The sequence below is a fragment of the Vipera berus genome (assembly GCF_964194415.1).
Source record: "Vipera berus genome assembly, chromosome: 1".
Taxonomy (NCBI): domain Eukaryota; kingdom Metazoa; phylum Chordata; class Lepidosauria; order Squamata; family Viperidae; genus Vipera; species Vipera berus.
Genome location: NC_138202.1, coordinates 304,927,827 through 304,954,924, shown reverse-complemented (window position 1 = coordinate 304,954,924; position 27,098 = coordinate 304,927,827). Strand labels below are relative to the sequence as shown.

The 27,098-nt window shown below is 37.3% G+C and overlaps 1 protein-coding gene across 1 annotated transcript in view; it reads left to right on the top strand.

Annotated features, from left to right (window-relative positions):
• The window catches only part of GALNT14 (polypeptide N-acetylgalactosaminyltransferase 14), a gene marked incomplete at its 3' end in the record, with an annotated part of 335,253 nt that overhangs the window by 197,827 nt on the left and 110,328 nt on the right, over window positions 1-27,098 (top strand). The window contains exon 3 of the mRNA XM_081341474.1: window positions 15,170-15,268. Within this exon, the coding sequence (XP_081197600.1) occupies window positions 15,170-15,268 (99 nt within the window). The remainder of the gene's footprint in view (window positions 1-15,169; window positions 15,269-27,098) is intronic.

Genomic DNA, 27,098 nt, shown 5'->3' with positions numbered 1-27,098 from the left:
TTGCATGGCAGGATATATGTGACATGTAACTAAGAGAAGTCCTAAGAAGCTCAGAATAAGGTATAAAAGATGATACTCTAGTTCTTTTGTATTGGTTTATATTCCACCAGGCATGCTACCCAATGCCTTTAGAAGATGTTAATGCTCCAGTTTCATGCCACTTTCCATTCTCCAATGACTAGCATTTTATTTTATTTATTTATTTTTTATTTTAATTCTATTTATATCCCGCCCTTCTCCGAAGACTCAGGGCGGCTTACAAGCTTAGCAGTAGCCTTCATTCTATGTATATGCCTGCTTATTAGGGCTTTCACACACACCCCAAGCGGCATTATTACAAAGTCAGCTTAATTGCCCCCAACAATCTGGGTCCTCATTTTACCTACCTCGGAAGGATAGAAGGCTGAGTCAACCTTGAGCCTGGTGGGTGAGCTGAACCGGTGGCAGCACTGCACAAGCCTGAGCGAGAGATGGCTGAAGCTGCAGGGCTGTCAGGGCTCAGCGGAAGTGCCAGGATCAGCATTTCTTCAGGGCTGTCAGGGCTCAGTGGAAGCACTAGGATCAATGCCAGGCTCCAGCTGGAGCTCGGCGCTGATTCCGGCGCTTCTGCAGAGCCCAGAAGAAGTGCTGATCAGCTGGAACATTGCAGCATCTCCAGGGTCTTGTGATTTACATTCAGATGCTTGGCAACTGATTCATATTTATGATGGTCACAGTGTCCCAGGGTCATGTGAAGTGACCAAAACCTGCTGCAACCATACAGCAGACAGGGGGAATCAAGCCCCCCACCCCACCCCCGCTGCCAATCCTCAACAGAAATGTTCACAATAATGAAAACCTCGGACAGGAGGAAGAGTGCCGCTGGGCAGACAGGCAGGTGTCTTACTCGGCTGTGGCTTGGGGGACACTTTTTTCAGTGCTGTTGTAACTTTGAACAGTCAGTAAGCAAACTGTTGTAAGTTGAGGACTACCTGTACTTCATCACTTTTTTCCTTTTTTTTTTGGTCATCAAGTTTTTGACACCTTGCTAGGTGACTGTTGGTACTTGGATGTTACCATATCCTACCTGCACACTGCTAGATAAAATGCTTGCCAGACTAGGGCATATTTCATCTGGCCAATCAACTTTCTGCAGCTGCTGTGTGTTGTTGACACAAGAGATTTGCATGGCAGGATATATGTGACATGTAACTAAGAGAAGTCCTAAGAAGCTCAGAATAAGGTATAAAAGATGATACTCTAGTTCTTTTGTATTGGTTTATATTCCACCAGGCATGCTACCCAATGCCTTTAGAAGATGTTAATGCTCCAGTTTCATGCCACTTTCCATTCTCCAATGACTAGCATTTTATTTTATTTATTTATTTTTTATTTTAATTCTATTTATATCCCGCCCTTCTCCGAAGACTCAGGGCGGCTTACAAGCTTAGCAGTAGCCTTCATTCTATGTATATGCCTGCTTATTAGGGCTTTCACACACCCCCCCAAGCGGCATTATTACAAAGTCAGCTTAATTGCCCCCAACAATCTGGGTCCTCATTTTACCTACCTCGGAAGGATGGAAGGCTGAGTCAACCTTGAGCCTGGTGGGATGCGAACCTGCACTAATTGCAGGCAGCTGGTGTTACTTAAGGAGGCATTAGCCCACTGCTCCACCAAGGCTCCTAATTTTGCTTTCATGTGGGGGAAAGATTAAAAAAAATCTCCCTTATTTTCTTTTGAATCCCTCTGAGCTCTTTTTGCAGCTCAGTTTAACTGTTATGTCATCTGATCCTTACCTAAATTTTATTAGGTCTACTTCCTACTATTCTGTTAAGTTCCACTTCTTTCAGATATCAGCCCTTTTAAAAAGACAAAGAAACAATACTTGCAAAATCCTTCACACTAAACACCTACAAACATAATTTTAAAGGCTCAAATGAATTGTAAGAGATACATCATTAACTGTTAAGCTTAGATTGTTATTTTACATATGTTTAGGAATATTTGTTTTTGCCTTAATTCAAAGCAATTAAACCATATGTTTCCTATTTCATATTAGCTCTCTTTAATTTAAATCATATTATGGTTTTAATATTTAGGAATAGGTACTGGCATTATGTGCCAGTAGCTTATGTGATTCATTACAGACCATTATAGTGTTTCAATCCAAATTTAATCAAAGCAGATTTTTTTTTTAAAAAAAATCTTTGTAAAGAACAAATGCAAATCTTACGTATGTAATCTCCTAAATCAGAAACAGCTCTCCACAGGATACATGGAATATAGTTTTCTTCTTTCTTCTAATGCACTGTGACTTATACTTTTGATACAAGAATCTAAGTAAAGACCAGCTGGATGATTAAACCAGAGCCTTATCTAGGTCAACATGCTGCCTTCCCATTAGGTCTACCAGATGTCTCTTGGCAAACTCCTGAGTAGAACATGAACCCATAGCTTTCCTGATTATTGCTCCCCAGCTAATGGTGTTCAGAAGAATGCTGAGTCTACTCATGGTGATACTCTTATATTCTAGCTTTTTGTTGCTTTTAAAGCCAATGAATTTGCTAATTCCCTTTTCTCTAGCAATCAACTGTCATTTGCTTCATGATGGGAAGGGATCTATTACTGTATTCAGTTCTGCAGTGAATCTCTAACTCAGTGGCTGGCTGGACAATTCTGGAAATTGAAGTCTACATATCTTAAAGTTGCCAAACACTGCAACTGTTGAGGAACACTGCCCAAACACTGTTAAGGAACAATGTAATTGTAATGTTGCCTTTGAAATGGAGTGGGCTACTGCTTGTGACTATTTTCCAAGATCAATATAGAATACGTAGTTTTTCATTCAGAATAAACAAAAGCTTTTCCACGTTTGCCTGTATGATCAAGGCTTTGGAGCTTTCTGAGTCTTTGAGTTCAGGCCTGTTGAAAGAATGGAACAAAACCCATGAGAATAGATAGGCATTGTCTAAAATGACTTAACCTTGAAGCCATTGTGTAAAGACTGTCTAGAATGTGTATTAGGGAAGTATGCCATGAGGGTGTCCATTTTTGTAACCTGCCATTGATATATAGATATCTTTTGATGGGAGGACAAAATTGAGCACTGCATGATAGATAAATGAGATTTTCTCTACACACCTGCAGTTCTTGGAAGAATTTTTCTGATGTGACTTTGCAAAAGTAGATGCCTGTTTGGAATGAATATGCAGAGAATACTTTTGTATGGTCCTGGTTGGCTTTTGGAAAGTTGGATATAAAGAGAGAATGTTAAAAATTCAGAGGAAGCGCTGCTGGCAAGCAGGTGTTGTTGAAGCAATTAAAAAATAATGAGTAGGAAAGAAGAAAATGGGATGGGCAGTGAGGGAGAAGGAAAAATGATACTAATCACTTTTTTTAAAGTTAAGGCAGTTCATTGTATTTGGAACTTCAGGATGTGGGACCAGAAAATCTGCGTGCTAGGAAAAGTGTAGAGAGTGAAGTGGAGAAAAAGATTAACGATGCAATGAGACAAATGTAATTTGCCTGTCTTGGAAACTGAACCGCCCACAAAAGAACTAAAACAATAACGGAATAATGAGCCACACAGGCATACAAGAGCATCAAAATAGCATCCAAGATGAACAGACTATTTGACAACCACACTGAGTAAGAAAGTAGACAGAAACTTCTGTACCAAGGGGAATAATCCTAAAAGGTTTCTTATTTGATGTTAGATTGCTCATCGGGTCAGTTTAATTGTAATGCTGGGTAAATATTGTATGTTGTTTAATTAGTAGATTTCAATTAAAGTATTACTTTTTTCCCCTTTTGGTAATGAGAGGTGCACTTGAAATAAAAATTTATATAAAGATGCATCTATTTTGGGGATATAAATTATTTTGAGTGTAAATATACTTTCATAATACTATTTCAAGCCTACGCTGCAATCTGCCACTTCCTACCCCTTCCCCCGGCTTCTAGCAGCAAAGGCTTTATCTTTTCAGTTTTTTGGAATTTTTTTTTAGCAAAAGTGTTCCTCATGTGAAATGAAATAAACTAGATTTCCTGTCTTTTTATGTGGAGATCTACAATGCTTAAACTGTGTAACTGTCTCTCACCAGATGTAGCAATGCCCATTATCTTATTAATTGTTTTAAAGAGGAATATGTTGAACTCATGGAGGATAAGGTTATACCTGATATTCCAAAAATGTTCCCCTCTAATCTAGTGAGAGATGCTGTTGTACTCTTGTCCTACTCTGTACTTTCCAAATGTCATTCACTTGGCCACATCGAGAGACACAGTTGTGGATCAGGAAGGCCTTTGTTGCAATTTTAATTAAATCTGACCATCATAGAAATACACGTTCTTATCTCCAAGAATACTGAAATTACTGGGACCAACTATGTTCTTATTTTACATGTAAAGGTTGTTTATAACCTTGTTTGTATTATGGCATATATTGTTTTTCCAAGCCATTTTCACTTTTGTAAAGTGTTTTTGTTTGATCTATACATCCATTTTAGTAGGACTTTTTTAAAATCAGAAATTGCATTGCAAATGCAGAAAGGAATACAGATTAATAAATAATTGTGAACTGATCCACATATAGATGTGAAGAGCATAAAATGGGAAGGATGCAAACAAACACGTCTTCTCATTATTCCAAAGCAATCTTTATCTATCAGTGTTATAGTATAGACTATCTCCAGTCCTAAAAATACAGTGTTCTTTATAGTGCAGTAACATTTCTGGCCATAAAGCCCGATGTAGGATGTTGCATACTGAAAATGCATCTCTTAAAAAAAAGTAATAACAAGCAGAGTAGAGGAGGGGGAAGGGAGTAGAATTTTTATTGGTTTTATTTTAAAAAAAAATGTGTTGGCAATGTGGTGACCTATGAAACACCATAAGCAGCAGAAAACATTCATCCAGTGACAGCCTGAGGTAGCATGAGTGGCTCTTTGTGGGTCTGTTTTCATTATTACAGCATTTTTAGGGCTGTGTGCTGCAATTTTCACTTGCAGTGAGGTATTAAATTGAAATTACCCCAGATGTAATTGTCACACAGAATAATTCAGGACATGCTGAATTTAATGATTTCCAACCTGTGGGTTTTATTATTCAAGAGAGAAACACACGTGTCAATAGCTTCATCTGCAGTCTGCCTCTTCAAATAACAGGTTGTTTAATGAAGGGGGCTGCTGGAAAGAAACACAGAGAGCATTTTTGCCTCATCTTTTTTTTAAACAGTCAACTTATTGATCAAATGAATTCAATGATATCTAGCACCAAATGCTTTTTAGACGTGATTTTCTTATTTTATTTTCATTATAAGCCTTAGATTATAAATGATGACCTATTAAACAACTCTTACATTCTCATTAATTCTCTGGGTAGTCTATGGTACTCTTAACCATGTTAATTGAAATCAAGTTAGGGAATCAATGTCAGTGCCTGTTATGCTTCCCTCAGTTATTGCTGCAAAAGAAAGCCATGAAGGTCGTGATTCAAGGATGCAAATCTCTGATAAATTAGGAAAGCCATTAAGAAAGAATTCTAGTATATTGCCTAAGATAAAATAGAAACAAACGAGATCTAGTGAGTTAAAGGTTTAATTCATACATTTTTTCCTCTCTAGCCCCGGCAAGTGTAGGGTGGGCTTAAGGCCATCCACTTTGGGTAGGAGGAAGTGTTGTCACCTGACTGTTCTAAATGCAACCAACCCATCCATTTTTATTTTTTTTTATTTTTTTTATTTTAATTCCATTTATATCCCGCCCTTCTCTGAAGACTCAGGGCGGCTTACAAGCTTAGCAGTAGCAGTAGCCTTCATTCTATGTATATGCCTGCTTATTAGGGCTTTCACACACACCCCAAGCGGCATTATTACAAAGTCAGCTTAATTGCCCCCAACAATCTGGGTCCTCATTTTACCTACCTTGGAAGGATGGAAGGCTGAGTCAACCTTGAGCCTGGTGGGATGCGAACCTGCACTAATTTTAGGTTGCTTGCATTTGACTTTGCCAGAACTAACTTTCTTACTGTTGCTTTTATGATCCATGGTTCATGCAGTTATTTTCTCCTATATTATACATGAAACTCATAGCTATATATATCTAGAGATATAGAGATATATCTCGTGGCCTATCTCTGTATCTGGAGATATAGATAGAAATAGATAGAGAGATGGAGAAGTATATATATATATATATATATATATATATATATGTCCAGAATAGCCCCATAGTAAGATGGGGACCAAATAAAATAATTATAATTATAATTATAATGAAAGCACAATAATATGATGGTTAGTATCTGTCACTAGTAGAAATAACTAGGTTCAAATTTTGTTTAAAATAGATGAGGGTCTCAATCTCTTGTTAATAGTTTGATCTTAATGGAACTATAGTTTGATCTTACTAGAACTATAGTAGTGGGAAAGAGTCTTCCACTATGACTTCCATTACAATTCATAGTTTAACATTTTGGGTGCAAGACAGGCCATGAGATAACACTGGAAAAATATATTGCCACTACTAATTTGAGATATATTGGTTACCTCAGTAGAGAGTATAAAGTCAGAGCAAGAAAATATATTAAATCTTTTAATGTATCAAATTTGACTTCAGCTGGCCTCTGATTTTTCTAATTTAAATTTTAAATGGCCTGGGATCACCTATAGCTATTTATGCTCCTACCAAAATCATTCTTTTTCAAGACCCTCTGAGTCTATAACTCTGCCTCCATCTCTATATTTCTGTCAATTTGTCCTCCAATGCTGCATAGTAAAAAGATGAAAAGGCACAAAGAATAGCTGTGATATGATTACATATAAATAGCAAGGAGAGAACAATTTGCCAGAAGTTTGTGGTTTATAGGAAGTGAAAAATAATAACATTTTCTTTTTCCTTTTTTCCTTTCTGTTTTGAACTCTGCTTTCTCCCATTCTCATTCTCCTTTGCATTCTGCATTTCCTCATCACTTTTCCTCAATAATTATCTAATATTGTTCTCTGCAGTGAATTTTTAAAAATTATCCAATTTTTCCCCCAAGAGACAATGTATTCACTGATTTTTATCAGCATTTAAGTTTTGGTTCTTAATCATAGAAAATAATATGTTAGTCCCAATTATTTATTTTGGGCAGTTTGTCTCTTTAAAAGCACCAGTAGAGATGGAGAGGTTTTTTATTTGAATTTGTTTATAACATTTGAGGAAATGGTAATTTTCTTTTTGCTTATTTTTGGTGTTGCATCCATGGTGTTTACGATCATTGCCTCTCCTGTGAATTCAGATTCTGTTCATAGAGGTGTCAGTCTTTTAATCAGAAACAGAGAGTTCTTGGTACAAAATTGGATCAGAAAGAATCTTTACAATTTGAATAGGAACCCTCAGCCAAACATGCATGGATTCCTCTTTCAGTTTTTTGTCTTTCATTGCACAAAAGAATTTAACAATACAGTCATTTTTTTGCAATTAAAATAGCACAACTTTTTTATACCTCTTTCACTGTTGTCAAACCTCACACCACCTCAAACTGATGGAAATTGCAGACTGCAGATATTCACTTCGATGTGTATTATTTATTTTAATATTCTCATATCTTGTAGTGGTGTATATATTGTCAGCGACACCATCTAAAATCCAGATAAAACATACAGATCCCAGATGTCACACATACCCTATATATGATAAAATAATTCACTCAAATTCCTAGAAAGAGAAGATTGTTATCACCTAATGCTTGATTGGCTACACAGAATATTCTGTAGTTTTGGAGCCTTCCTGTGTGACTGCTTCATTACATCTCAAAAGGAGGTTTGAATATGATCTGCTGAGAAGATACATTCCCACAGCATGTGTACAATCACTCATATAAAATGATATATTTGTCAAAAATGGTCTAAATATGTTTTCCAGAGATGTTCTTGCATAGATGAACCATCCTGGGTCTGCTTACAGCATGAATGAAATCTATGTAGAAACTCAGTTTTCATTGACTTGAATTCCTGAAAGAGAAGTGAAATAATGCACGTCAACATTTAGTGAGTTGACTTCAAAAATGATTATTTATTTAGTTACTTAATTCATAACTTGCACCCTTTGATAATCAGGCACTCATTTAACTGATTTAATCTTTAACTCATTTAAAAACAACATCAGAGGAATTAACATTTTAGAACTTAAAATAGTCTACATCACTGATATTCTGAAATGATAGAATGATAGAAATCTTTGTTGCTTTTCTGAAAGCAAATGAGAGGAAAACAACAACCTCCACAAAGTTCCTTAAGAGAGAATTGTAACCATGCTACCAAAACAACCAGTGTTAAGTATTTTTGCTTCTCCAGGATTGGAGATCTTGAAATGGTTTGGAACGGTGCCATGCAATCGTACTTGACAACAACCATACTTAATATTTTCCTATCAAAAAATTGTGATATGCTTCAAGTGGTGATGTCTAGCATCATTTGTATTTCTACAAATGCTTTTGTACCCTGTAAACCTTCCCAGAAGATAGACAGCATGGGGAGCAGCACAGCAGTACTTAATTTGTAAAGAGGTTCATGTATGCTGAAATAGGACCAATAGAAGGAATATTCTATGGTAGGATGGGTTAGACCAGCCAGAAGAAAGCTTTCTAGTAATTTGGTTATTCTAATTCTAATTGGTTATTTCAATATTTCAGAGAAATAAATTGGTTATTTCTTTATTGTAGCAATTGTTTAATTGCCCCCCTCCCATTAGTTGTTTTGCAACAGCATCTACAATATGTTCTAAAATTTACTGCCTTACAGCTCATCTTAAGCAATGGGACATCTAACAGAGCTTTATATTATATGACAGAAAGTAGTTTTTAAAAGCCTGTTTTAGGATTTTGTTGATCAAACCAGCATTATGTACTACATTTGGAAACAAATTGACAGCCAGTGGCATTAATCCAAGAGAGGTGAAATGTAAACTACTAAACACAATATTTGCAGGTCTAGACATAGACTCTAAACATGTTCAGCTGCAGTGCCATGTGAAGCATATTTCAATAATACAAGCAAGAAAATATTAAAGGCCCAGCCAGAAGGGACATTACAGTATGGTATATTGGATGCTAAGTGAAAAATAAGAACTTCTACAAAAGTTTCCTGTATCCTCACCCCCACTGACGTGTTTCACCTTCACTTCCCAGATTAGGAAAGGTTGATCTATGATGATTGAAACCAGAGGCATTAAGTTGCCTGTCCTGGTCAAATCCTGACTATTCCATCTGGGCTTTAGGTGCCATGGAGCTAGGGTGCTTAAGTCCCATAGAATGATTCTTTTGCAATATGAAAGTCAGTAAATACAAATTCTTGGTAAGATTCTTGGTTGTGTTTCTTTTTTCTATGAATATTGCAATGCCCTGGGAAGATTTATCAAATATATTAGCTAAATTTTAAAGCTCTTCTAATCATATTTTGTTACCCCTGTGTGTACCCCTATGTCTACTATTATGCAGCTAGGCTTTGCATTATTGTGTGTGTAATACCAGTCAAAGCTGAAAATAAAATTGAAAATCACCTTTGAGATTTCTGCTTTTATTCCTCTAGTTTTTCAAATTTTTAAACCATACATATAACCTAAATCAACTATGACAGTAAGTTCTGTGCAATTCCTTCTGCTCTGCTGGAATCAATATTGAGAAAACAGGCTGGCTCAATTAGAAAAAATATTAGAATCGGATGCTTCAAAAGCCTTCCAATTTCAGAGAGGACATCTGGAATTACACGCACAGGCCCACAAATTATGGTCATAAACAATGTATGATGCAAAATAAGTGAGTGTAGCCAATACATTTAATATTTAAAATTCAACACTATCATTAAAAACTGAACCTTCTAATCTATAGCCAGATTGGGTCTATGTAGTCCCCAGGTACATTTCATATAATACCACTGAGTGAGTCAGGCTAACTAGGAGATATATAACAAGTTGAAATGGTGAGATGCCATCTAGCCCTGTTTGGTAGATCATTGACTGTGCTGCTGCCAGTTCCTACCTAGGAGACCCACTGAATTAAAAGGAGTCGAATAGAATAGAATAGAATAGAATAGAATAGAATAGAATAGAATAGAATAGAATAGAATAGAATAGAATAGAATAGAATAGAATAGAATAGAATAGAATAGAGCTGGTAGGGACCTTGGAGGTCTTCTAGTCCTCTATACCTCTCAGCGGCTTTCGATACCATCGACCATGGTATCCTGCTGCGGCGTCTCAGGGGATTGGGAGTGGGAGGCACAGTTTTTCAGTGGTTCTCCTCCTATCTCCTGGGACGTTCATCCTCTTCAGCACCAGTGGTCGGGGCATAGACTTGGACTACTGTGATGTTGAATAGTTTGCCTTGGATTTGAACTGAGATCACAAAACATAATGCATATATACTCAGTATTTAAGAACTAATCTTAACTCTTGCTGTTGACCTTGCCCTCTGCAGAAATCCCTTGAAAATAGTTGCACTAGGCTTTGTCTCCCAGTTGGGGAAGAAAAATATTAAACAAGTCACTGCTAAACAGACAGACTATGTAACATTGGGTATTGACCAGTGCTGTGAACTTCCCTTTATAGGGTGGTAAGAGACTGAACCCAATGCTGCTTACTTCCATGATTTCCAAGGATAACAGTTCTGGGGATTTTATACAGTAGAGATTTCCACATTCTTTAACTATGGTGACTACTCAAATATTCAAGTTGGTTGGAAAAAATTGGCCTCAGGTTTAATAGTGTATAAACTGCACGTTATCTACAGTGGTTTAAAGCAGGGGTGTCAAACTCAATTTCATTGAGGGCCGCATCAGCATTGCAGTTGCCCTCAGGGGGCCGGATGGGTATGGCCAGGGTAGGCATGGCTAGAGTGCATATGGCCTACTGGGTGGGCGTGGCCAGCTCTACATCGTTCACATCAAGGGTGCCTATGGGGGCCTGGGCAGGAGTGGGACAGATCTGAGGGTCTCTGGCAGAAGGAGGGTCTCTTGGCCAGGGCCAAGGCAGTGGGGGCCGTTCCCTCACTGTTTCCAGGATGGCTTCGCGGGCCACATGAAACCACTTTGCAGGCTGGATCCGGCCCCCGGGCCTTGTGTTTGACATGTGTGGTTTAAAGGCTTCTTCCAGGCTTCTCTGCAATCTTCCATAGTGCTGTTTCTGACTAGACCACATTTAATAAGTTGTCTGATATTTCTTGGGGATAAAACTACCAGTGATTCATTTTCTTTCCTTTTTTTCTTTCTCTAGTCATGTTACATGAACCCTATACCTTTGTCTCTCAGACAGGAGAAAGGGAAGGCAGACACAGCCAGTTCTAACTATTCATGGCATCTGATTTGGGGAACACTGGTGCAAAAGAAAAGCACTGAAAAGCTGTCAAAAAAAGAATAAATGGTCTTTTATAAATGGAACCAAATAGTATTTAAAGCTGTAGAGTGGAATCATTTTGAAATTTAAAAACTCAAGAATTTCTTTTTATCTTTTGAAGGGGACATTCCAGAGCTAAGCACTTCATTATGAGAAGAAGGCAGGAAAATCCAGCATGTACATTTAGAAACCATGATGAGCTTGCTTTCCTATTCTTCATCCTGCTAACTCAGGGAATAAATAAATAAATTTCAAAATAAGGGTTTTTTTCCAGAGCGTTATTGAACAGAAACACTCAACACCTATTGAACAGAATATAAACAACAGAAAATTGTGAAACAGTTGTCTTCATAAATGTAAATGTGGCAGCTATCTGTTAATTTCTTACATATTCATACATTGCATACATACAATTCTATGCAATTCTGGCTTTTGAAAAATTACTTTTTTCTATTTTACTTATAATCATAAAAGATTAGAAGAGACTAGCATTGTCCTGTGCAGTAATCCACTATACAACATTCCTGACAGATGGCTATCCATCTGTCAAGTAAAAAGAGTCTATTGCCTCTCAAAGATATCCAAACAGATCTGATTGTTAAAAAGTTATCCAGTTGTCCAATCAAAATCTGTATGTTTGTAAATCAAGCCCATAGTTTCTTATTGTGTAGATTAGAAGTACTCTGATAATTCTGCTCTGTCTCCCACATGCCAGTTGAAGGAAATGATGACTGCCTTCCAAAGTCTAATCTGCCTCTGCAGCAAAGCATAATAGGAAATGTGTCTCCACCAGAGGTTGGAGATAGGAGAGGCAGGGTGAGAATGACTCCTTTGGTGCCATGGATCTTCTGACGCCAGGTCTGATCTCATTGTGATAACAATCTAGAACCAAAGAACTAACAGCAAAGAAGCCATTCTCCCCTGCTTCTCTTTTCCTGCTGCTTCTGCTGCAGACACAACCAAGAGGCAAAGTAGAGCCTGAAAGTAGAGAGAGAGAAAGAGGGTAACTGGGTCTTTCAGGGCCAGTATTCACTGCACCAAAAGACATGTTTTTCCCTGTAAAGTTAACTTGGCTTCCTTTCCCACTAGGATGCGGTGTCAAATGGAAAGGACATTGATTGGGAAAGTGGTCCATGAATGACAGCAGAAGAGACTAAAGGCAGCTTCATTTTAATGGCCTCTAATGGCTCCATGGCTCCATGACTTTTTAGGGATGTCTGCAGAACTATCAGTCCTATGAGGAAGTGCTGCCCGCATGCCAGCAGCTTGACAGGAGAATCTGGTTGCTTTGCTAAACTTACCTTGATGCCTGCTCAACATAGCTTGTCTTGGCAAACTGGAAAAAAAACCCACCATATTTGCAGTGGTTCAAAAAATTACAGGGAGAGGCTTTCTTCCCAGTGAGCTGGGAGTAATTTAAGGACAATATCAAGCATTCATGTCCATGACAAACAGTTAATGGGATGTTTTTCTGTGTTCAGCTGTGCAGAATGTGTGTATGAACCCTGAATCACAAGCTATGGTTATTAATTGTGAACTAGTACAAATAAGTACTTAAGATGTGGTTTTTTTAAAAAAACAAAACAAAACTAAGATCGTATAAAGACTTATTTTGGAATATTTTCTCCCCTGAATTCACAGCAGCTTGGATACCCCTATTAATACAGAAGTAGAAAGTAGATACTTCAGGAACACACAAGATAGATTGTTACAGTCAATGATAAAATAAATCATGATTTTTCAAGAACTTGAAAATAATGTTTGGCTGACTAGCTTTAAAAAGTGGAACAAAAGAAATATAGCAAAATTGTATGATGAGCTCGTGGCATTTATTTTTTTAAAAAAAACCTCACGGCTGTTTGGAAAATGGAGGAAAAAGTATTAAGTATGTTGACCATCTAGAATCATAATAAAGGCAGGATTTTAAAAATCTGAAAAAAATGGATGGAATGGATAGGCAGACAGAGAAAGCAGAATCCAATAGCCTTGTTGGATCCATTCACAGATCCATTCTAGAACATCGATCCAGTCAGTACATTGGATAAGCTCGCAAGTTTGCTTCCTTGTTGCTTCCCAACAATTGGTAGTTAAGATATGCTACCTGTGATTCAGGAGTTGGTATACCTGCCCCAAGGCTAGAAGCCACTGATAGCTGAAAATTCCAGAAGTATTTCTGATTTCCTTTAATGTCTCCAAATTTGTGGCCATCATCACATCTAATGGCAGAATACTTATAACTTATGTCTTTTTTTTCTAATTTATTTCTAAATATCCTCACATTTCATTTTAATGGATGACTCCGGGCACTGACACTGAGAGACAGAAAAAACTTCTCTGTCCACATCATGTGCGTGATTTTGCATTCTTCTCTTGTGTCTCCTTTTGTAGCTGCACTCTAAGCTAAAAGGTTGAAGTGCAGTAGACTTTTTGTGTGGAAGAGATGTTCTAATCTTTGAATCATTTTGGTGGCCCTTTTCTCTTACAAAACTCATTATCCATTCTTCTGAATAGGCTGTATACTTAGAATCAAAGAAGTGCTATATTAGACTGACTGTGCTTCGGCCTGAATGGTTAACTTCAGGAAGCGGTGATAGGAAATTGCTTTCTAGAGAGAAGTCAGCCTATTCCTTCATGCCATTTAACTTCTACATCAAGAGCTAGGCAAGGGCTGCACTTAAAAATTTGGAGGCTGCTGAGTGCCACAGTCTGAATGCAGTGAGATGCTGCATGTTCATTTTGGGGTTTTGTTGTAGAGAGTTATGGGATTTTCTTTTTTAAAAATAGTGATGCAACTATTTTCCAGTTTACCTTACAGCAGGTCTATAGAAGATATGGACCACAAACTGCCCACCAAGCAGCCTTGTGTGGCCCATTGATATCTTTTGAAAACTTGAACAAATCCACTGCTGCCAAGGAAAACCTCTGCAGTCTACGTTTTCACCATCATCTCCTATATCAAACATCTCCAGGCCTCACTGTCAGTGCCAGTCCCATTGCTACCACTATACCACTAGCCATTGTAGAGCTGATTGACATGCCAGCTATTCCTCTGTGGCCTGCAATTATTTTTAATGTAGTAATGTGGTACTTTTCTCTCTATGAATTGTGCTGGCCTGCCTTGCCATTTTGATCTGCTCCTTACTTTAAACAGGCAGAGGATTTTGATATTAGTTTCAGCAAACATGCATCAGAGGGTACTTCAAGGGGTACAAAGAAGGGGACTTGCAGATTGTCTATCTCTGTTCTATATGAAATTGCTGGGACATCACTCACAGACCTAAATTGAAGAGACAAGTGGATGATGTTCCTATGACCTCTGTGTGCCTTTTATCTAATCTATCTGGGTCACTCTATATTCTGCCTAATGCTCAGCCACTATAATAGATTGTGGGCCAATAAAATGAATCTAAAACTAGACGTGATGGTAGTGTTTGTCTGGCTTTATGGTGTTTAATTTGATCAGGAGGGTTTTATGTTCAGGTTGCCAGTTTGAATCTGTTTTTGGATCCATTGCTACACTAATGTTCACATTTTTATCAAATTAGATCTGATTCAGGTCTGTCTTAATGATATTTTTATCCTTTTCTCACCAAAAAACAACAACAACCCTACCATCCCAGGTCTGAAGTCTCAGAATAATTGTATTATCACCTCAGGTTTTTGTCAAATATAATATACCAAGATTATTGTCAGTTCTGTGTTCAACTACATTATTTCATGATGCCTAGCATTTTCTGTTAAGAAAGGAACTTACTGAATAACACTTTCTTAAATTTTTCATAGATTAAGAAATACTTATTTATTTTTTCATTCAGGTGTACTACTTTACACTATCGTACAGATCTGCCACCAACCAGCATCATTATCACCTTCCATAATGAAGCTCGGTCTACATTGTTGAGGACAATAAGAAGGTAAGATTTATTCACATAGAACTAAAAGGGAGAGGTGAATAGTATCCAAGATTTCATTTATTTTATAAATGTTTTAGGTGTGTGTTATGTGTGTGTTTCACTTTGAGAGTGGGCAACTAAATTTCATTTTTGATGTGTCCGTTGTGCCCACAGTAAAACATGACAATAAAGATTATCTTATCTTATCTATCTAATCTTAACATTAAAAAAATATTTGAAATCATTTTTAATAAAAAAGGCCAAATTAGCTGCTATGGACACCAAATGAGCATGCATACATAGGCATGAGGCTGTACGCATAAGGAGTAAACAGAGTGTAGAAAAGGAGCAACAAATTTTAAGTAATTAATTATATGAGTTTAGAAAAAGAAAACAAAATATAGCTAAAATCAGTTTAACTAGTTTATACCAACTCCATTCATTAAACATCTTCTCTGTTTTCTATCCTAGCAAACCATCCATAATTTCTACCACATCTGTACATTGCTTCATTCATAACTTTTTATTCTTTCAGTTTATTATTTCAGCATGCTTGTTTGGATTTGATTGTTCAGTTCTGTACTTCAGCCACATTATTTCAGTACTCATTTATTCTTAACCTGTCACTTCTTGTTTTATTTCTTAAGTACTCCATTCCCATTGCATTCAAGATGCTTTTTTGTTTATGTACCCCTAAACTCACTTCCTTATAATAAAGTGGAAAAAGCCACAACTATTTTGCTCCTTTAGCAAACATTCATTCCTCTCAGTAGACATCATACTACCCACTATCTTTCCACCAACATTTGCCCATCTTAAAATTCCTTCATCCCTTTTCTCATCTTTCATGAACATTCTACCAAGATACACAAATCAATCTGTGTGCTCTAATTTTTCATCATTTATGTATAACTTGCAATCATTCACTCCATCTTGTCTGTCAAACACAAGTATTTTGGACTTTGACACATTAATTTTCAAATGCTCTTCATTGCATCATGCAATCAACTATTCACTGCAAATCAATCAGGTTCTCAACCAACAGCGGAGCATTATCTGCATACAGAAATGCTTATATATTCATGTCCCAACTAACCTATCTCTAGCTTCACCACAAGCTTTACTTACACATTTATTCCTTATTTCATGCCTGTCATGTGCTTCCTGTAAATCAGTAAATGTACAATAATTCTTCCTTGCATTTATACATTTTTCAATGATATGCTAAAATAATAAAAAAAACTGATCTTGTTCCCTGCCTGGCATAAAGCTGCATTGTACTTCACAAATTTTACTTGTCATCCTTGCCCCCTTTTGATCAGTATTCTTTCAGACCATCCCCCAAACACTTATCAAAGTGGTTCCCCTGTAGTTTTTCCAATCATTCTTCCTATTTTTTCATTCTCTAAGAGAATGACTGTGGCTTCTTCCAATGATCAAATGTGATATAGTCTTCACACATACATTAAACAACTTGCATAGTTATTTTATAAACACGCCACATCCATATTTTAATATCTTTCCACTAATAATCTCTGCACCTCCAGCCATGTTATTTTTCACACCATTTATGACTGCTTTTCATTATTTTTTCCACCAGGTGTCCTTTTTAATATTTATCATTGTCATAATTTCGCACACTTAGTGGCACTGAACTTTTTTTCTTCTATTTACTCTGAGTATCTCTTCTGTTTCTCTGTTTCTACAATCTTACATCCTCCTCTATTTATTTTGTTGGGAATTAACATATTTTTATATTTATATTGATTCCTTTTCTGGATGCATATATGAACAGTAATGCTTAAACTATATGTTCCAAATAAACCTTTTTTCTAAACAGATTTCACCAGTCACAATACTCATTCATCCTTGGGTCTCTGAATGGCCTAATCACTTTTTAAAAATACTTTCTTGTCTTGCTCCCATTCAACTATTTATATCATTTAATACAATAATTTTACCTCCTGAATCAAATTAATGAGAATGTTACTCACTAATCTAAAACCACTTAGTTCTTCCTATTCTCACCATTCATTGGAGTATTAACATGTAACATTCACCAATGTATAGAATCCTACTTTTATACACATCTGCACCAACTTTGATGCCACCAGTTTGTACTTATTGACGTGTACCGTATTTTCCGGCGTATAAGATGACTGGGCGTATAAGACGACCCCCTACATTTCCTGTTAAATTATAGGGTTTGGGCTATACTCGCCGTATAAGACTACCCCTCTTCCAACGCACACCAAGTAAAAATTAAAAAACATCAGATTTGATTTTAATATGGTAATTTTAATTCAAATGCTTATGACATGCAGGTACTTAGTAGGAAAACTGTCACTTATAAACATAAGGCTGTTGGTCATCAAACATGTAAACATAAAACAGTGCAAGTGGATTAAACTTAATAATAATAATAATAATAATAATAAAAATAATAATAATAATAATAATAATAATAATAATAATAATAATAATAATAATAAGTTGGAAGGGAACTTGGAGGTCATCTAGTCCAACCCCCTGCTAAGGCAGGAAACCCTATACCATTTCAGACAAATGGCTGTCCAGTCTCTTCTTAAAAACTTCCAGTGTTGGAGCATTCACCACTTCTGGAGGCAGGTTGTTCCACTGGTTAATTGTTCTAACTGTCAGGAAGTTTCTCCTTAGTTCTAGGTTGCTTCTCTCCTTGACTAGTTTCCATCCATTGCTTCTTGTCCTGCTTTCAGGTGCTTTGGAGAATAGCTTGGCTCCCTCTTCTTTGTGGCAGCCCCTGAGATATTGGATCACTGCTATCATGTCACCCCTCACTCTTCTCTTCGTTAAACTACACATACCCAATTCCAGCAACCGTTTCCTATTTTCCTAATTCACTTTTTCATTTTTCCTAATTCACTCTAAAGCTTTCCCTGTGCAGAGCCTTAAGTAACACCAGCTGCCTGCAATTAGTGCAGGTTCTCATCCCACCAGGCTCAAGGTTGAGTCAGCCTTCCATCCTTCCGAGGTAGGTAAAATGAGGACTCAGATTGTTGGGAGCAATAGGCTGACTTTGTAATAATGCCGCTTGGGGGGGGGCAAAAGCCCTAATAAGCAGGCATATACATAGAATGAAGGCTATTGCTAAGCACATTGATTTGTGCTTTAAATTGTAAGCCGCCCTGAGTCTTCGGAGAAGGGCGGGATATAAATGGGATTAAAAAAAAAAGACCAAATGGGAGATCCGCTCCAGGTTTTCCAGCCAGCCCGCTCAGTTCCTGAGTCAAATGTGTCCTTAGAGCTAAGCAGCTGCTCTGGCTATGGCATTCCCCACCTGCCTTTCAAGTTGCTCTTGCATTCCCCACCTGCCTGTAAAAAATCACAGACTGCAGCTTCTTCTCCAATTGGTCCCGCTTTCCCTGCGCAGACTAAATGGGAGATCCGCTCCAGGTTTTGCAGCCAGCCCTGTCCCTAAAGTTTCAGCACCCGGCGTATAAGACGACCCCTGACTTTTGAGAAGATTTTCATGGGTTAAAAAGTCGTCTTATACGCCAGAAACTACGGTACTATACCAATGAACCTATGACTGCACTTCTCTGCATACATTAATATTCCACTCCACAAGATTACATCATCTGCATTCTAATGTTTTGCATTCTTTCTCTTAATTTTATAGACAGCATATTTCATTTCATTCATTATGTCATGCTCTTTTTTCTTTTACCTCTTATACATGCTAAATCTTCCATATATCACACTGGTAATAAAGTAGCTCCATAGAAAGTGCTCATGCTTGGTCAGTTAAGGCCTTCACCTAAGAATTTGTAGTATGATAAAGGGTAAACTGGTTTATCAGCCTTAGTCACATCCATAACCCTTGCATCGATTCTGTGCTAATCGTAAGAATAGTACCCAGTCAGTGTTGGTATATTTTAGTTAACATGCTGCATGTTTTACTCCACACATTTTTCATGCTTTTCTGGGCCTACTTGGATCTAACAACTATCTTGCAGACTGGACAACCACTGTGTACAGCCTTCCTAGAAGGTAGATGCAGTGTGCTGACATATTGTAATGGCCTGTGAGAATAACCTAGGAAGACAACAAGAAGAGCTGCATCTTATCCCACAGAAAGAATGGAAGCATGGAAAGTGCCTCAGAAAGGGCCTTCCCTAGTAATCTAGAAAGTAAAAGTAATGGAGAGGAGAAATACTTTCAAATTTGCAAAATTGATGTCATCCCTTTGAGGTAATCCAATCAAGAAACCAAAATCATGAGTACTATCTTTATCATAAGATTACAGTAACAGAATCTCGAAGTCTTGCAAAATAAAGTCTTTTTTCCCCCCTGATAATCCACTTCTAGAGAAAATCCACTCTTATTCCCACTCTTAAAATTATTAGGCTTCACGCAATCACAGTGCTAAATCTCAGCTTTTCAGGTATTGATCACTTTATTCAGGAACAGGCTTACTTGATAGAAGGCTTGGGGTACCAAAAATACTCCTTTTTTTATAGACAAGAAGAACCTAACTGCCTGCCATGTTACATAGAAAGCACACCCTTTATATAGGTTCTGGTCTAGATGAGGAACCCTAGGCTTTCAATTTTATTTTATTTTCTTCCCAGTGTTCTGAGTTAATAGATTCTTTGCTGGCTTCCGGTTTGCGCGCACGACGCTGGTGGACGTGCTGGGAGAATCTCTCCCACTGCCGTCTGGTCTTACTCCTTCAGAGGACCCTGCAAAGGGTTAAAAGTCACCCTGGAGGGGCAACCACCATGAGGAGGCCAGCTCCCTGAGATTGCAGAAGGGTGGCAGCCCTCCGTTTGATCCAGAGTTCTCCTCTGGCCCGAAGAAGAAGAAGAGATCGGCCATTAACATGGCCGATCACTAAGCCATTCCCTGCCGAAAGCCACAGCACCATCTAAGCACAATGAAGCAATCTGGAGGATTTGGGTGAGACCTTACCCTTCTTACTTCCCTAATCTCTTTCCTGTGGGACTTTCTTGGAAAATTCTCCCCCTTTTCAAAAAATCGGCAGCTGCCTACCTGGGGATTTATAACTTTAAAGCCTCAAAAGAATTAATTAAGCTATTTTATTTTGGATTTTTGAAATTTTTGGTTAACTAAAAAAGGATTCTATATGCAAGTGAGGACATCTTGTGGCAAAACCTGGTATAGCAAGTAAACCTTTTTTTTTTTACTCTGAGATCTGGCTGTAATAGAGTTGCCCTTGACACTATCTTTAAAGATAAAAATTGGGAACACCTGGCATTGAAACAACTTTTAGGAATAGTGGAAGTGGCCATTTACTGGCTTTTCTTAAATTAGCCTCCAGTAAAGGCCTATCTGCAAAATACTAAAGAAATGGAAGAATACATCCCACCACTTGACTATAAACTCATTCTTGATACAATTTTGGCAATGACTGCATAAATAAAAGCTAAACCTAAAGACAAATCTGACAGCATAAACTCACCTAATGAGACTCTGACTTCAACTGATGAACTGACAACTCAAAATCTAACAGAGGATGAAGAAATCAACAAAAAATAGGGGACTTTAAAACACAGCAACTACAATCTACTGAGAGCCTTGATGCCCAAACTTTGATCTCAACTATAAAACCTACAATCCAACAAATAACAGAAGCTGAAGAAAGCAATATTAAAATGGAGGATGCCAAAGATCCTCAAATACAGTACATTAAGACTCTAACCAACCAAACGATAATTACAACATTAGACATGACCTCTTATCTAAGCCAGATGGATTTGAAAGAAGAAGAAGATCAGATTGAATTAATGACAACTGTACTACACCAAACAAAAAGATTGGACTTATTAGAATGAAAATTTAATGACTATAAAGTGGTCATTTTCTTTCAAAAATTGATAATTGGATGGCCTCCCTGGATTCAAACAACGTGTAGGAAGAAAGGGAGACACGTTTAAGAAGTTAAAGGCAATGATATGGAAGTCTGCCTGGCACAAGAAGAAAGCGAGAGTTAGATTTAAAAAATGATTTATTGCTTTTTGTTGTTGTTCTTGTTGTTGTTGTAAATGTGGGGATTGGCAATAATAAAGCTTAAATTGTCTTTTAATGGGCCAAGGGGAACTGTTACAAGAAGTAAACTAATTTTATATTTAGGACTTAGATGTTTAAGGGAATGAAAATTAGCCACAAACAATAAAGCATACTTTGTCAATTATAGATCAACTGTAAGGATGATAAATAGAATATGTATGCATTTTAAATAGGGAAAATATTATATAATGAAATAGATTAGTTATTAGAATATAACTTTGAATTATATTATAGATTTTGCAATGACATAATAAAAGATATTATTTTAACAATTGATGAAATATTAAGAGGATAAATGGAATATACCTGTTGCAATGATAGAGCTTAACTTTTCTCTCTCTCTCTCTCTCTCTCTCTCTCTCTCTCTCTCTCTCTCTCTCTCTCTCTCTCTCTCTCTCTCTCTCTCTTTATGGCTTAAGGGGAATTTTTAAAAGATATACACTGATTTATACTTAATTTTTAGACTTCTAAGGGAAAAGAAAGCTACTTATTAGAACTGATTTATACTATTAAGATGATAAACAGAACAAACCGGTATAAAATAAGAATGTACTGAAATGAACAATGTATCTATTTTGGACAGGATAGTTACTATATATTGAAATGGGGAAATGTGGGCTACCCGAAAACTTAAGTTTTCATTTATATATTATAGGCTATTTTAGAACATCTTATTGCAATTAGGTAGAACTCAAAAACAGGACAAGGATATGTATAAGTGAAAATACTTTGAAAATTGTTTTAACTGATTGTATTACAACTAGAAATATATTAACTTGATTAATTTGTCTATGTTATTATAACTAAGGGAATTGGAGAGGGAATTTTGTTGATGTAATTTGAGCTATTTACAAATGATTCTGTTATTTGATATTGTTTACTTTTAACTACCCAAACACCGTATTGCTTCATAAAGATCTGGATGTAAAATTAAAAAATTAATAAAACTTGTATTAAAAAAAAATAGATTCTTTGCCATTCTCTTGAGGGACATGGGGCTTGATGGGCTGTGCTGAACTTCATAAACCTCTGCACTATAGAAACCCCTGTTTTCTGCTCTTCCAACTTCATTCTTTGTAAAAACTAATCAGAATCCTGAAAACAGGTCAAATGGTGCTGCCAAAACTGCTGTATTAAAACCAAATTTTGTTATCATATCTCAAAGTATTGGGAGGCCCGTATAAGAACTACATAAAAAATGTGCCGACTGTTACAGCTTTTTGCCTTGTTAAATATTTCAAATGCCTGACGGCCTTTGGTTTGCACACTTTGAAGGTCACACACTTAGATTCTGCTTTTGTTGATGGGGGAGGAAATTAGAGAAATTAATATGATTGGTGATTCTTTTATTATTGTTTAGTTCTCTTTCCCACTTTTTTGTATTGGCAAGTCTTTTCTGAGCAGATCGTGCAATTACCAAGCTCATTCATTATTCAAAGCAATCCCACCACTTTCTCAAGCAATTAATTGCTGGAATGCAGACTGTTCACCAATGATTCATCCTGAAGACTCCAAATGTGAAAATTACAAGCTGTTTTGCACTGGGAATGTGGATTGTAAAGATGGCGAGAGATATTCAGGATCTAAATTCATATAGAATATATCTCTGCATAGCATCATTGAATGGAACCTAACACTATAATAAACAGCTTCTGTAGAAAGTTTGTTTCTTTGTTTAGTCAGTGTATATGGTGGCCTATGTCGCAACCATGACTCTGGGTAGTTTACAGTGTTAAAAACAATCAAAATATATACAAAAATGTAAAACCCATCACAGCTGGAAAAATAAGAAAAAGTCACATTCCAACATTTAACATAGCCAATCAACAGGCTCTGTCCCACACTTGGGGCCCCATGCTCAGGGGAAGAGCCATGTCCTCAGGGCCTTACCAAAGGCCAATACAATTTCTGGAGGAATGGCATTCCATAGGGAGGGTGCGATGACAGAAAAGGCTTTCTTCCTGGGCCCTGTCAGCTGGCACTCCTAGGATGATGGGACCCAAAGCATGCCTCTCCTGCCAGAATGGATGTGATAGTTAGAACAACTGGGGAGACACAGTCCTATAAGACAAGTAGCCTAGTCCCAAACCATAAGGGCTTAAAGGTGCAAGCCCTGCTGCTACTGCATTCTGCACTAGCTGAAGCTTCTGAATGTTATCCAAGGGCAGGCCCATGTAAAGCTCCTTGCAGTACTTCAGTCTGGAGGTCACTAAGGCATGGGTGATCATGAGTACAGCCTCCTGGCTCAGGAATGTGCACAACTGATATACAATCCAAAGCTGTGCAAAAAGCCTACCTAACCATGGGTGCCACTTACTCCTCAAGCAGGAACTATGAGTACAGGAAGCCTCCCCCCAAATTGTCCATCAGCTCTGTCCAGTGCAACCCCACTCAGAATCAACAATGAAATGAATGAAAAGTCCTAGTAGGTCCAAAAACCTGTAGCCTTGTTAGGTCTTGCTGAAATTGAGCTGAAGCTTGTTGCACCCCATATAGAAACCCCCACAGCCTCCAGGCACTGGGACACTGAGGCAACCTGGGATGGAGATGTAGTTTCATACCGCATGCCAAATTATTAGGGGGGCTTTCCCAGTGGCTTCATGTAGCTGTTAAACAGGGGAGGACAAAGCACTGAAAACTGAAGGACCTCACAATACAGGGTTGGAGCTCTCCTCTTATAGCAACATCAAGTGGAACTGACCCCAAAGGATGGAGGAGTATCATCACAATGTTGCCTACACTGAGCTTCTTTAGTCAGTCCAGAAGGATAGCACAATTGAAAGCTATTGAGAGGGTAAAGAAGAACTAAGGTCACCCCATCTAGCTTCCACCAGATACCATAAAAAATCCATCATCATCATCATCATCATCATCATCCAGCATCAATGTCTCAATCCCATAAACATAAGTTCAAATGTATAAAGTTTTGGTGTTATATTCTTAAAGAATAGCCATCATGCTGGCAGAATTTGAATAATATGTATTATTATTCAACTGCAAGGAATAGTCCAGGCAACCTCCAGGACTAAACATTGAGTAAAAGGCACCAAAATATTAAACAAAAATGAATTAACAGATGTGCACTTTTTAGCTCAGTTTGAATTATATAATTTAAATTTCCATATGGAGAAGAAAAAGAATACAGCCAAAAGATACATATCAAAGTATGGTCTGGCCATATTGGGATGTGTGTCACTAAATAGGATTTCAGTTATGCAAAAAAGGAAGGGCTCTTGGGTAAACGGTAATTCACTGCAGAATACTGGTTAATAATAATTTCCTTTAAGAAAAGGTACGATTTCTTTAAACTATAGAATATTAATAGCTTTCCAGATGATATTGATTAATGTATGTGTCTTCCTTAAAAGTCCCTCATTTCAGCATTTATTATGGGTGGTATTTGGATGAAAAGTTTTGGAAATGCAGCTGAAAGTTGAAATTGCTCTGAATTATAATAATGATAGTGAATTATAGCTTTATCCCAGATAGACATAGATGAGATGTAGATGATGTAGATGTAGCTAGATATAGATGATATATAGATTAGATATAGATACAGAGATATAGATAACAAGTAAGACATAAATCAGTGAGAGAATGCATACTGGAAAAGTCAGGAAGCAGTTAAAAAATTGTTGCCAATACCTAATTAGATCATAGATTGTGTTTCTCAGATCTTCCACAAGAGAATTTTAAGTTGAAATATTATAATATCTAACTGTAAATTCAAAGAAATGTGAGGACAAGATTTTGTAAAATCACAGCACTGAGATTATGTTGGGTGGGGTGATACTTTAGCAATTGGATGTGAAAAAGTGTGATGAGGCAGAAGAGTAGCAAAGGTTGCAGAATTCTAGTAAAGTCAATTTTAAACAAGTTAGGCCATTGATTTGGCTTGACATTAGTCAGCTTAAAGTTATTTTAAATATGTAGTTATGCCCAAGGATATTGAAGGTAAATTATATTTTTAACTATGTTGCTGTTGGCAATGATAAGAAAAAAGGAATGTTTAATGCAAGACTTCTGAATAATGATGAAAAGCAAATGGGATTCACAGGAGACAGTGGTTGGGTTCAGACATGATACTAATTCATAATGAGTTTTGTTACTTTTTGGCTTGTTATGATCTATATAGCTAGCTATTAAATAAAGAGCCAATACAGCCTGGAATCAAGATGCTGGCTTTTGGTTCTTTTGATGTGCTCTGGAAAAAGTCAATTTCTACTCTCGTTTCCTGCTCAATTTCTAATAAGAAAAGAATAATATTGGTTAATATTTCAGCAGTTTTAAGATCTTCAGTCTTTTAGAAGTAACACTTGAAGTCTCCAAAGAAACACAGAACTGCATTAATCAAATGGCTTTCATTATTATGAATCCAGGGGAAAAATGACCCTGAATGTTATAGAGATTTGTTGAATTTAACTGAAGTGAAAATTTGTTGATTATGAAGAAAGGAAGGAAGGAAGGAAAGATTACCTACAAATATGTAAAGAGAGAGGAGGAAAAAACAGGCTTCAAAAAGAGAATGCAAGAGATGAAGAAGGGAAAGAAGACAAAGTAGAATATAGCATAAAGTCTTTGAGAAAGAAATTTCATCCAGAAATACAGTATATTTTGCATTGCTACACTGAAATTAATCTCACTAAATGTGCATAAAGGTAAAGGTAAAGGTAAAGGTTCCCCCGCACATGTGTGCTAGTCGTTTCCGACTCTAGGGGCCGGTGCTCATCTCCGTTTCAAAGCCGAAGAGCCAGCGCTTGTCCGAGGACGTCTCCGTGGTCATGTGGCCGGCATGACTAGACGCCAAAGGCGCACGGAACGCTGTTACCTTCCCACCGTAGTGGTCCCTATTTTTCTACTTGCCTTTTTACGTGCTTTCGAACTGCTAGGTTGGCAGAAGCTGGGACGAGTAACAGGCGCTCACTCTGTTACGCGGCACTCGGGATTCGACCCGCCAAACTGCCGACCTTCTGATCAACAAGCTCAGCGTCCTAACCCACTGAGCCACCGCGTCCCTTGTGCATAGGATTGCAATTTTATTCTTCCATATATCAGATTTGGTGTGCATGTCTGTATATTTAGTAAATTTATATGCCACCTATTCTTTCAACAGATCTGGGCAAAAATACCGTAACAATACAATAACATTTCTGTTAAAATAAGTTTAAAAGTATAACAGATATAAAACACAAAGCAAGTCCATAAGATTAAAAGATGCTTTTAAGTAAGTACTTTTTTATCTTAAGAAGGGGAGCAACATAACATAGTTTGAAATATATGCATCTCTTAATACAATCATAATTACATAACTTCCTTTCTGTAGCCATGTAAATTTCTGAAGCACTCATCATCTATGTGAAACATGACTTCACAACCTTGCACAGTACTAGCTCTATTTGTTGCTGCCAAGGTGTATAAAAGTAAATCTGTCCAAATCATTCTACAATTGCTAAAGTGAAAATGGCAAAATGCCACTTAAGCAGATTTCTCTTTGTGTTTGAAGTGGGATAAGAACTTGGAGTGGTCAGATGTGCCCTTCACTCACATATTAGAGTGTCAGTTCCTTGTCCCAAAGGTGCTTTTTCATGAGGCAACTGGACTTCCTTTTTTCTCTTTGAAGATGTTTCGCTTCTTATCCAAGAAGCTTCTCAACTCTGACTGGATGGTGGAAAACGGAAGGATTTAGACTCCTTGCAGAAAGCTGGTCATTTGCATTCTTTTAGAGAGTCATTAATGCCACCTGGAGGTTTATCTGTGTCATCAGGCTCCACACCCATATGCA